Consider the following 12617-nt stretch of genomic DNA (forward strand, 5'->3'; position numbering starts at 1 on the left):
GTCATCACCAGAACATGAAAACAGTCGTTTTATTCAGCTAACATTTATACATAGCAAGGAAAAAAAATACCCCCCCCCCCCCCAACACACACGCAAGACAAGAAGATGACAGGTGCTCAGCGCCGCTGGTCGTACGTCCGTATTGTGCTCCACTCGTATGACTCTGCAGAAAGACGACAGGCTCGGATCACTGCCAGAGAAATCAGCAGAACCTCAGGCTCATTTGGGTGAAAGTGGACTCACCTGGTTCCTCTTGGCTCCTTTTTCCCATCAGCCCCACAAACGAGTTCACTTTATGTCCTTCAGGGCAAATATGACACGGATTAGTGGGAATTCGTGGCACGCGTTCATGTAGCACATCAGACCTAACCCATCTTTCACACTTGTGTCCAGTCAAGCCTCCCTGTGACCTTTGACCCTGAGCGGTTTCTGATTGGTTGGAGCTCCTCTCCGATCGCAGCGATTGAATCTGCAGCGGCTGCTCCCTGGAGAAATCTAAACTGACCGCTTCTCTTTACAGAGCGGCAGTTGGCACCCTGATGGAAAACATCTTCATCATCTGGACGCGGGCCCGACTGTGAGGAAGAGGAGCCTGACATCCGACAACCGACAGCAGCTGCCCGTCAATCACATTCAGGGAAGGGGGGCTGTATAACTGACAGATCAATATGTATTAAGCTGATGGCCTCGCTCCAGGTTGGGGGTGGGGGGGTCCCCGTCTAAACAGTTGTGTCCTTGAAGCAATGATGAAGGGTAGTCCTTCCTCTTCATCGTGACTGACAGCTGTGCAAGTGCGTGTGCGCTTGGGCGAACGCTCGCTTTGCTGCCACCGCTCCATCCCTGAGGGGGCGACTAATTAAAAATGTTTACAAAGAGGGCGGACTCCCCACCACGCTTCTCCCTTTTTTTCTGCACCCCCCCACGTCTGACAGATTAAATAAGGAGAACCGCTGCTGAGCTCAAACACTGTCCATAAATAAAGCCCACCCCTCCCCGTTTCCCTCCCACCTTCACTTCAAAGCACTGATTAACAGGAAATTTCAGCTTTTTGTTTCTCAGGAAGGTATGGGAGGTGGTGTTGGGAAGGGGGGGGGGGTCGTGATGAGGGTGTCTCCTCCCGAGGGCTTGAATCGGAGCTTCAGCAGCAAGAACATGCAAGAAGCTGGAGGGGAAGGGTGGGGGACCGAATTCTCACTTCATGACAAAAAAACTGAAGATCAGAATGGACACTTACTTTTCCTGGTGATCTGTGCGTTTGCTGGAGGGGGGTAAGGGTAGGGTGGAGGTGGGGGCAAACAGAGACATAGAGTGTGAGCGGCTCATCCACACACACACACACACACAAATGGAACAGCCCTCACCCGTGGAGCGCCTCCCCATCAGGCCGATGAACTGATGCGGCCGCGGCTTCCTCGTCATCCTCAGCAGCATTTCTCTGAGCGGCTCGCTGGACAGCCAGCCGTCCTGGTGGGGTGGGGGGGATCAAATCCAGAGTGTTAAAACTCTATCTGCTCAAATGACCACAGCAGATAAAATAGAAACCCAGAATAAAATGCCCCCCACCCCATCCAGCAGTGAATAATTGTCCCTTCTTCTCAGTTTCTATTTCAGTCTCTCAGGATGGATCTCTTCTGAACACATTAGTGGGTGTCTTCCTCCCCATGATTTGTGGCAGCCTTATTCATCAGGCTGTGCCGGAGCAGACCGGACATGTGGAAGCAGCTACTGTCCGAACGCTGGTGCACAGCAGCCAATCCTGGTTCGATCCAGGCCCTACTCAGACTCAAATCACCAAAGAGATGTTGCGAAATTTCTCTCTGGATTAATCTATTATTATTATTATTATTATTATTATTATTATTATTATTATTATTATAGGGGGTGGACGTAGTTTGAATTGTCTCTGAAATTTCCAGACTTTTGTAACACAACTACAGAATGTGCAGAATTAAATGAAAAACTGCTGCTCCTCTCTAATAATAATAATAATAATAATAATAAAAATAAAAGTGAAAATAAAACTATAAAACCTTAAATTCAATCAGTACTACTTGTGTCTTTCCCCTTCCAGTTGCAGTCGGCGGATCTGACCTGGTGGTTCGTGCTTGTCCAGTAGTCCGCGTCCTCCTTGGGTTCGGGGTCCTGGCAGAGCACGCGCACGCCGGTGAGCAGAGCCACGAGCGCGGACAGCAGCAGCAGCAGCTTCATGGTTCAAGCGTTGAGAGTTGCATCGTCCGCGCTGACACACTTTATCTGGGCGCCGCGCGGAGGCGGTGCCGCGCGCGCGCGCGCCGCTACCTTTCTTCTAGCGCAACAAGTCCCGGGCGCGCGCGCCTCCTTTTCTTCTGTCCCCACGCGGTTTTGTTGCGTCGTCGTTTAGTAAGAAGCAGGATTACTAGAGTAACGTGCCCCGCTTGTAAAAAAGTAACTTCATGTTCATATGAAGTAAAACTAGATTTACATTTAGAAAGTTCCAAAAATGCACGTGTGCACCTCATCCACAGGGCGTGTCTACAATTTCAGTGCCCCACCCACAGAAAAAGCCCTCTTTAGTAAGATACATCAAACCACGCCATGACCAGGACTTTGAACCGGGCTCAGAACCGTTCTGACCAATGAGAGAAGGAGCTGCAGATATGAATGAACCAGGAGGTCTTTGCAGTTCTGAGCACGTGCAGCAGTTGCTCATACAAACGTTAACCTCTTTACTTTTCGGAATTGTTGATGTTTAGGCTTTTAGCTCGTCTTTCTTTGGGAGTGACAAGGAAGCATAGGATCAATATTCATGGATTTTTGTGAAAACATTGAAGGGTTAAAGGCTGATGTCAGAATTTCCAAGGAACATTGAGGTGAAAAGAGGATGAGCGTGAATGTGGTGGAGGACAGCAGTGTGGGCGAGGTGACAGCAGAATGTAGGGTTAGATGGAGACAGAAGATCCAAAGAGGCGAGCTTTGAACTGGAAAGAAAAGGGGATTTTAAAAGAATTATTTTAATCTTCCGATATTTTTGCGCTTTTAGTCTAAGAAATTTTTTGTTTTTTTTTGTTCTAAAACAGATTTCAGCAACAATGTGAGCAGCATTTCTGCAGAGAATCTGTCTTGAAAAAGAGAAAATGTACTTAGTTGCTTTTCTGCTATTTAATTTAATTGAACAGCACCATTACAGCACAACAACACCTTAACATCTTTGTTACACGCCCGCTGGTAACGAAGGCCTTAATAAGTCCCCACATCACCTCTATGGCTCAACAATAGTGGAAAAAATACAAATAAATGCCCTGAACACACAACTGCTAGGCGCAGAAGATATTATGTAAAAGACCAGCAAATGTAGCTAAATTTAAATTTTGTATATTTCTTGTTTGTCTGAGCCTTTTTTGTGTTTGCCATGTATTTTATGTCAGAGGTTCAAATATTTTTATAGATAGATAGATAGATAGATAGATAGATAGATAGATAGATAGATAGATAGATAGATAGATAGATAGATAGATAGATAGATAGATAGATAGATAGATAGATAGATAGATAGATAGATAGATAGATAGATAGATAGATAGATAGATAGATAGATAGATAGATAGATAGATAGATAGATCGATCGATCGATCGATCGATCGATCGATCGATCGATCGATCGATCGATCGATCGATCGATCGATAGATAGATGAAAAAGATGCTTGTTCAGTGTGAACACCATGGGCTAAATGCGCATTTAAGAACTAGCCTGTTCTTAATCACGCGTCACATTCCCAGTGTGAACTTAGCTTTAGACACTCAGATTTAGGCCAACTCTTTGTCCCAGAACATGAAGGAGACCAACAACCCAACAGTTGAGGCATCGTGTTCCATTGTCAAACAGCAAGAGAAGGAACAGTAACAGAGGATAGAGCTGCCATAGAGTTCTACAGTAGAACCAAATTCACTACACACTTGAACTCAACCAAGCTACCGGAGAAACCATAAAGATGACAGTGTTCTGAAGTGTTCGTGCGTGAAATCATTTTTCTGCCTCAATCTGAGATGGTGCACCGTCTGCCTCTGCTGGAGGTTCTCTCCTGTTGGAGAACCTTTTCCTTTCCAGAGTTGTCCACTTTCTTACTCGCTTTGGGGGATTACGGTTGGAATTGTTCACCTTATCTGTGATTTATTATCTAAACAAAAATATCGGTCGAACCAGACTCGCAGTTGGACCCCTCCAACTTTTCGGCTGGTCACAGTTGTGCATCCCATTCAGGCTTCGAGTCAAAAATCTGTCTGATTATTCAGAGGCATAAATTCCCAAGATGCAGATTCATAAAATGAGATTTATGCAGAGGACTTCTTTTTATTTGTATTTTTCCAGTTTTGAAAGCAAAACTTTTTTGAATTTCTGACCCTTACCCTCATTCCTCTTTTGAAAACTTGAATACTTTTTGCGCTCACAGTTCTGTGTCGGAAAAACCCGTGACCTTCTGATGGAGCTTCATCTCTTGAGCTTCATCTCGGTAATGGATGCTCGCTCGTGGGCAGCAAGCTGCTGTGAAAGGAATACTGATGAGAGCCTGTTAGGGACGAGGAGAAGCTTCATCGTCATGCTGACGCTGGACATGCGGCTGCTTAGACTCCTGCCTCAGTCTGCACATCTTCATTGGGCTCCTTACGCTAGTTCATTCACATTTACAGCAGAGCCTCTGCCAGAATCCACACAACCATCGGCACAATCTGTGTGCCTTTGTCAAAAACACAATAAAAAAGCTGAAGGGTCAACAGTCATTTTTAGATGGGAAGTAATTTGAAACCTGAGGTGAAGCTTTGTGAAAAGTTTAGATGCCAAAAAGTTGAATCTGTTTAATGGATTTGTAGAAACTTCTGTCCTCACAGTAAAAGCATCACAGGCGAAATGCTTCTTTATCTTCTTCCGGTGGAATCTTGCTCCTCTTCAAATACCCTGTTTGCTGGCCACAACCAAAGCTAGGGTTAAAAATTTGAGCAGATGTCTAAAATGGACTTGCTGTTTCCAGGACCAACGTGTTCTCAAGAGAAGAGGATCGCCTTAGCTGTCTGCTCCTGAGCTTATGAGGAAGCACAAGACATTCTAAAAAATTCAAATGCATGACAAAAAAAAGCCCAGAGAAGAATTCTAAAACAAAGTTGCTGCTTCATTGGAACCTCCCCCAATTTTTTCAATCCTTTTTTTAAAATCAGTTTTCACTTTTCTGAGAATTCTATTTTTTTTTATTTTTAAGGTTGGATATTAACCTGAATTGTTGCACCCCGCCACCCATCCATTGATTATCACAGTGAGTGCTGACAGTTATCTTACTTTAACAAACATGTCCACCACCTAACTGACACCCCGCATCAGCGCTGTGTAATCCTGACGCCTTTTCGATTATCGACAGTTTGTGCGCGTGAGGCTCTTATCTCAAGTCACAAGCAGCTGCAGATATTGAACTTCAAACAGTTTAAGAGAAGTCTAAAGACCTGATCTAAACGCTTCCTCCTGTCTGCCTTCAGGGTCATGAAGATGACCCATTTGCTTCCGGGTTAGACCCACATGGAGACACCACCTACATGTGCAAATTCATGAACACAGGGATTATCGGTCATCAGGACCCTGATCTTCTGGGTGAGTAACTGCCTCAGACTCTATGCTGTCCTGTAAACAAACCTATCAGATCCTGCTGGAGTTTAGAAATTCTTGAACTGAAGATGAAAGAATCATCTGCATAAAGAAAAACAACAATAGCCTGATAGTTTAATTAGTTAAAGATTATCTTTATGAATAGAATCAATTTAAATACAGTTAAATGTTGATGCTTTTTCATTCTTCAAATCAAAGACGTAAATGTCAGTTCCACGTTTCTATCTTTGACCAAACAGTCTGCAGAGACAAAAACTTTCCTAACCTTGTTAGAAAAGAGTCTTCTGACTTAGGAAAAAAAATGCTAAAGAGAAAAGAAGGTCCATAACTGTCTGCTCGGCTCAGATTTCCTGTTTGTCCTTTGTAATGGCTATGTGGAAACCAGACACTAAGTCAGACTCCATGAAGTAAAAAAAAAAAAAGGCAAGCACATTGCAGTCAAAGAGCATGCTCCTTCTGTCTAACTTACGACCACTATCGTCACAACTTTATTCCAAAATTTTTCTTTTGCAATATAAGCAAAAGTGTATTTAAATCTTAAAATGAATCTTTTTAATTGAAGAAAAGGCTGTGTACCTTTTCCAGAATCAGGCTGTTTAAAATTAAAAGAATATTGTTTCATCAAGGGTTTACATTTTTTCAATTTAATGTTAATCTTAGTCCTGAATGTTCTGTCCACAGCTCCTGTTCTACTTGTTTCCCTGTTTTGAATAGCCTCACTATCTGGCCTCTGCAGAGTTCAATTTAAAGCACGCAAAAGTCTTCGAGGACCAGGACTCAGGACAGCCGTGTCACATGTCGTGATCGCTCTCAGACATCTTAGTTCAGATGTTTCTTATGAAGTTCACTTCCAGGTACTTTGTGACCAAATGTCCTCAAACTGTTGCTGTACAGAATGAAGATCAACTGAATCAAAAATAATCCACGCTTGGGATGAAGACTGGAATTCAGGAGGGTTATCAGTCAGGAAAAGGAAGATTGTAAAAATGCATGTGGAGGAGGAAACTGCAGTGATTCTTCCTAAACCACAGGGGGCACTGGAACTTGAACAGATCAGTGTAATAATGCTATAGTTTAGTTAGTAGACTGAATTTCAATACTTACTTGGTTTGGTTTCACACAAACCACTTTCCGCACAAAACATGGAAATGGACCAAACCATCAGGGTAAGTACGGCAATTTTAACAGCTGCCCAACTGGAGGCAGTTTTACCGAAAACTAAAAAAAATCCATCCACCCAACCCATTTTCGGAACCCGCTTAATCCCTTTCAAGATTAAGGAGTTAACGGACCCCATTTTAGCTACTATTGGAACATCAGCTCGTCATGTTTACCAGTCAAACTTTTTACAACATTTCCATAATTGACGCTTCATCAAACATATCCATCTGCACACTGAAGTAAACCATACCAGGTTTGTTTTTAAAGTAGGAACAGTGCCCCTTGTTACAAGGTGGACCAGACCTGGACAACCAATCAGGTGGCCTGCCATTCCAGATCACCATTTGATCAACTCTGATCAAGCAAGGACCAAAGAGACAATGCCCTCTATGACTCAGGAAAGAAGCAGGTGAATGTTCTATTGAAGTCATGCTGACGTGTCTTGTTTTGTTCTCCTCAGTAATGGAGGGAAAGCACCTTCAGTTGTATAGTAGCTATGCAAAAATCTGCTTTGAACTGTTGTAGACTAAAAAGGTCTTTTCATGTTGCTGTGCTTCACAGATACAGAGCAAGTCATACACAGTGAAGCCACCCAGTAAAAGAGTCAAGAAGAAGTGGCAAAGTTCCTCATGGATGCAGACAAGCAGGATCAGACTTGTTTCCTAAGAAAAGGTCTCAAGAGAAAGACAAGTCAGAGCAGAGCAGAAGGAGCCCTTTGGGCCCGAATCGTGTGACACCTGACAGTTTGGTTCCCACTGACCATAGATCTGGAGCTTAAATAGTGAGAGAAGCAGGTGCTGAAAATCAGTGTGATTAGTGGCAGCAGCAACAGCCAGAAAAAGGAGCCATTTTCCAAATTAGTAAAGAATGCTGCAGTGACAAAGCAGCTGAGCACTCATTTGGACAGATTTAACCAGACTAACCTTAACAGCTTTGCGCCGCTATGGAAAACTTTATGTTGGTAAAGACCATGTCCCACAAAGACTACATACATTTTGCTCATTTTCCACATATGTAATTTCGGTTTTTTGTGATACGTGATATACATAATTCATGAGAGTTTCTTGGGTTCGTCATTCGTCGTTGGGCGCTGTCCGACGAGGATTTCGGCCGATGGGTCTTTACGTGACTTCGGTCTTAAGGCCCGTACACACCGGGATGAATATTCGCCAGGCGTTATTCGCCAGCGTTATTCGCCACGTTTTTTGTGTTCACACCCAGGCGATTTTCGCTGACGATGAGCCGAGTGAACATGCAATTTCATTCCCTGACATTAGATGGCGCTTAATGTAAACAGAAATACTCCTGTACACAAGGTGGCGCTGCGCAATTTTACGCTTCTTAAAGTCGCTTTTCACTCAGAAGAAGAGAGCAAGTATTTACACGCTTGTCAGAATCATACAAAGAAAACAGTTCGGGGAAAATTTTGAATGTCCGTCATTATCTCTCTCTCGGCAGTGTAGACGCTACTTGGCGTCTATCTTCTTCGCTGGTATGTGTGCTCAGAAAGGGAGTTTTGTGTTTGAGCGCCTCCAAGTAGTGTTTTACTGTAACTTCAGAAGCTCCTGACACGTGAGCAAAAGCCCCATTCTCATTGGTCGAATAGATTTCGACGCTGCGCGTCAAACCAAAAAAACAAACCCGAGGTGTTTTTTAAAAAGTGACGCTTTGACGCGTGGCGTTTTTTTGCGTTGGTGTGCAAACTCACATTGGTGCCCTTTGTTTAGTCACGAGGCGTTAAACGTCGGCGAAAATCACCGGCGAAATTCGTCCCGGTGTGAACGGGCCTTTAAGCAGGAAATTAAGTTATTTTGCAAGAGCCAAAGCATACAGATGCTTTTGAAATGAAACAGACTGAAGGAAGTGTTTCCCACTTGATTCTTTGGGTACTGCTTCAGTCACCAGCTGCGCTGCGCTCCCACAGAGCTCAGATCAGCTTGTACACTTTCACCCATGACAAGGTGCAGGTTGGGTTTGTGTGACTTGCAACATTTTAAAGTTGTGTATTTTTCTTGTCACAGCAAGATAAACATTTCTTTGCGAGGGATATTTTAAGTTTATAATCTTTGTGTGTACAGCAGCTCATGAGTTGTGAGGAAAGAATGTGTCCCTCTGTAGATTTTTTATTAGTTTGACCACAAAGATCTTTTACTGGAACAAATATGAAATATAGATTTAAGTTGTCATCTCGGTTCTGTTTTCCTGTTTAACTAAAGTATCTCATTCTAAGAACTGCTTCTGCTCTTGGAGTCTTTCTGGTCCATGCTGGTTGAGGTTCTTCACTGCTCTAAATTCTCTCCATTTGTGATTCCTTAGAGTCTCACAGATGTTTGAACGTTTGTCACCTTATTTAAACCCGGTTTAAATCCAGGCAGGTTTAGTTTCTCCTTCTGTTAGATGAAACTATAATTTATGAAATATACAGATGGTCTTGGGCTGCAAATATATGATGTAGAGGAGAGTTTGCAAAGGAAGAAAAAACATTCATTGGCCCCAAACACACTCATTGTCACATTTGTCTCTCAGTAATGTTTGATGAATCTCAAAGAGCTTCTGTTTTTGTTGCCCAGAAGCTCTGACCCCACTCCCCTTCGACTCCCGCTGTAAATCATTAATCCTAACCGTCGGAGTTTTGAATCACCTGATGGTTTAATGAGGAACCACACAGTGAAGACAGACACTTAATATCCGCTCACAAGATAGTAACTTTTATTGACTAAATCAAGCAGAGGTTTTGTTGCCTCGTTGTCATCTGGTGCGTGTTTGATCAGCGTCGGACGGGAAATGAACTTGATTCTGTCAACACAGGAGCTGCACACCTGTTTACCTCCCTCCCCACTGACTTTAGAGCACCTGAAGACCAATCAGCTCAGACGTCAGGATGAAGAAACCCCCCCATCAGATCTTATGGAGTGCGTATGTGAATGCGGGGTTGACGTAGGGAATCAAGCAAACACTTTGGCCTTTACAAAGCAGTGCATGCTGGGTCAAACCTTCAGTCACATGATCAGCAGCTGCTGGCTCCAACGACATGAAGTTTGGTCAACTTTTTTTTTTTTTAGATATGGACATCACCACGTACAACATCAGTAAGCAGTGATTGGTCCGAGTTAGTCTAAGTCAAAGTTTCTATGGCAACCACTCTCGCCCATCAGGAGTGAGCTTGTTGGAAATCCACACCCCTTCCACTGAAACCTGGGGAGAGTCTGTCAATCAAACGTTTTGAATGTGGGGGCCAAGAGGGGTCAGAGAAGCACTACATGTACTTGTTAATAACCTTTCACTGAACAGAGGGGGAGGCCTCAGACACCATTTGTGTCCTTTTTTACCATGCTGCCCTTTCATTAGTTTTCAAAAAACTCCAGTGAGACCACACCCAACGACCCTATCAGGAGAGGCTTTCCACTCTGGTTTCTCTTCTTCGTGTCCCTTAACAAGCCAATCAGTTGCGGGAATGTGGGTGTCCACCTGGAGGATAATGTATGTCTTTGGACTGAATCCTGCACATAACCAGTATGTTGCACATAGGACGTACCCGCTGGCTCTAAGAAGCCAAAATCCCATAGACTTGTATTGAGAAATAAACAGCTATTACTCAGTCATTCTAGTTGTCAGAATAACAATTCTTGCTCTGATATTTTTCTTCTATATCGCAAATTATTCCAGTTTTAAGCTGACCATTCAGATGCCTGAGTAAAAGCATGTGGTGCCCGCTGGTTCCCATTTTTTCGAACTAGCTGCTTTCCATGGAAGAAGTGTGGACTTTCAACAAGCTTACTCATGACTGGTGACAGTAATTTCCATAGAAATGGGACTCAGACGCACTCGGGCCAATCACTGCCGACTGGCTCCAAATGGCGGCAACCATACTGTGGAAAAATGGTGCCTGAATTGGATTTATTTTGCTGGAGCCAGAGGTGAGGCATTTTCTGCGGGGAATGTCGCACCTGCTTTGTCCAGTGATATATGCCGTCTATGATCCTGCACCACTCAGTCTGATGAAGCCACTTGCACGAACCTCTATGGTTGAAACATACTCCTAGGTTAAACAAAAGGATCCCTAAAGAGAAGAGAGCATCAGACAATACAATCATTTTAAAATGCCAAAGCGAAAAAAGTCTGCAGTGAAAGGAGCAGCCCACTGAGAGTGAGTGACATCCACACCTTTTTCAGGTGAGATGGTCTCGAGTTGGTGAGAAGAAAAGCTGAACTCTACAAATGAGTCGGCACATTTCCAGGTCATGAGTACACCTGCTCTTGCTTTTGCACCTCTGTTTACTTTGCGAAGCTGCGGCTGCATAGATCCATGAAAAGAGCTGTGGATTGTGGGACGAGCTCGACTCAAACCCACTGGACTCTTGAGTTCAGGTCTTAGAGGACAAACAAAGAAGGAGGAGCTTCAGCAGAGAAACCTGCAGCCTCATTGGAATGCAGCCCGAGTTTTCCCCTGACCTGACAGCAGCAAGCACTCAGAGTAAGAGCAATAGCTTACGCACAGAAGTCATCATCAAATGCCATTACAGGAACAGCCCCCTTGCTATCCCCTCCGCCTCCTCCTGGAATGGGAGGAACGCCAAGAGAGATCCTGAATTTCCCTGTTGTGATGACGGATGGTGTCTGGGCTTCGTCCTTTACGTCACCACAGAAGTTCCTGCTGCTGTTGGAACACAAAGGAGTCTGAGTCACATCAGGAAGCCTCGTCACTATCTTCATCCCGGTCATCGTCAACTTTCTGCAGCCATCACTCCAAAAACCGGAGGGTCACGTGACCACACACTCACTGGTTCCCGTCTCTGACTGTACTTGATTCCAGGTGCATATTTGTCTGTTAGTGTCCACCTGAAGAGGGCATTTGCTGTTTGTTCAGCCTCACATTCATGCGGCGCCTCTTGACATTCAGAGACAACGGTGGAGTGCAGCTAAGCACCACAGAAACAAAACCCTGCGCAGGAACAGAACTCACATCTGTACAGTTTAGGTCCAGTTCAGCCTCTTCACCACTTTGAGCTCTGCTGGTGGGTGTTGAGGGGGAACAGTTCACATGCGCCGAAAATACCTGGCTGCACAGGTTTTCCGTGCACCGCACCAACCAAGTCTCCACTTCTCCACCCACTCAAACAAACACTTTCTATTCAGTTCCTCCCTGCTGGAAGAATCCTCATGTCCAATGTGTTTTTGAAGGAAAAATTGATTTTTGCAGGAAACTCGATTTCTGATTTATTTGACATTGATGCAATCTGGTTACTCCAAGCTGATTATGGTGTCCTAGGTGTTTTTGAACACCTGCCCGGAAAACCTGAAGGGATGAAGTCCCCTCTGCACACATCGTCCATGGTGGACTATTCCCGTCCTCCTGTGGTTTTATTTGTCTGAAAAAATAAATTCACGTGAAAAAAAGCAAGTGCAGAATTTTTTGTTTTTTTGCTTTTGCTACAACAATTTGTCCCTCACTAAAAGACATTCGAGGGTATGAAAAAAACATTTTGACGAGCAAGTAAAACATTTAAAGTGGAAAAATTCTTCAGCAAAATGTTCTGTATTCAGAGATAGTTTTTAGACCGCCAGAACAGCACATATGCACGCAGACCCAGGCCTGAGTTTATGTCTGTAGCTCCATGTGTAAGCCAAAGAAATTAAGCAAAACAAAAACAAAACAAATTTCCAATGCAATTCCAAAATCCAGTCCCCTAGAAATGTCCCTGTCTCTTTGAAAAACTAATGTCCGTTGCTCATTGGCAAATATAGACCACAATGCACTGTATTTATCTTTTTTTTTTTAAAAAGATGCACAGGTATTTTAATTAACTTCCATCCAGCATACTTTCTACA

At 43.8% G+C, this 12617-nt stretch overlaps 1 protein-coding gene across 2 annotated transcripts; it reads right to left on the reverse strand.

The window, feature by feature from the left end:
- Position 1: 1 nt before the first annotated feature.
- On the reverse strand, positions 2–2428 carry tac1 (tachykinin precursor 1). Of its 2 annotated transcripts, XM_023959561.1 has the most exons (5): positions 2092–2428; positions 1362–1464; positions 1235–1258; positions 244–300; positions 2–163 (listed from the first exon to the last, which is right to left on the reverse strand). In XM_023959561.1, the coding sequence occupies exons 1-5, from the start codon at positions 2206–2208 to the stop codon at positions 117–119; spliced, it is 348 nt and encodes a 115-aa protein (XP_023815329.1). In that variant the 5' UTR covers positions 2209–2428; the 3' UTR covers positions 2–116. The 2 variants fall into 2 exon arrangements, with proteins under 2 accessions (XP_023815329.1, NP_001139465.1); NM_001145993.1 differs by lacking the exon at positions 1235–1258 and having other exon boundaries at positions 103–163; positions 2092–2218.
- Positions 2429–12617: the final 10189 nt, after the last annotated feature.

This window comes from Oryzias latipes, chromosome 11 (assembly GCF_002234675.1).
Source record: "Oryzias latipes chromosome 11, ASM223467v1".
Classification (NCBI taxonomy): Eukaryota; Metazoa; Chordata; class Actinopteri; order Beloniformes; family Adrianichthyidae; genus Oryzias; species Oryzias latipes.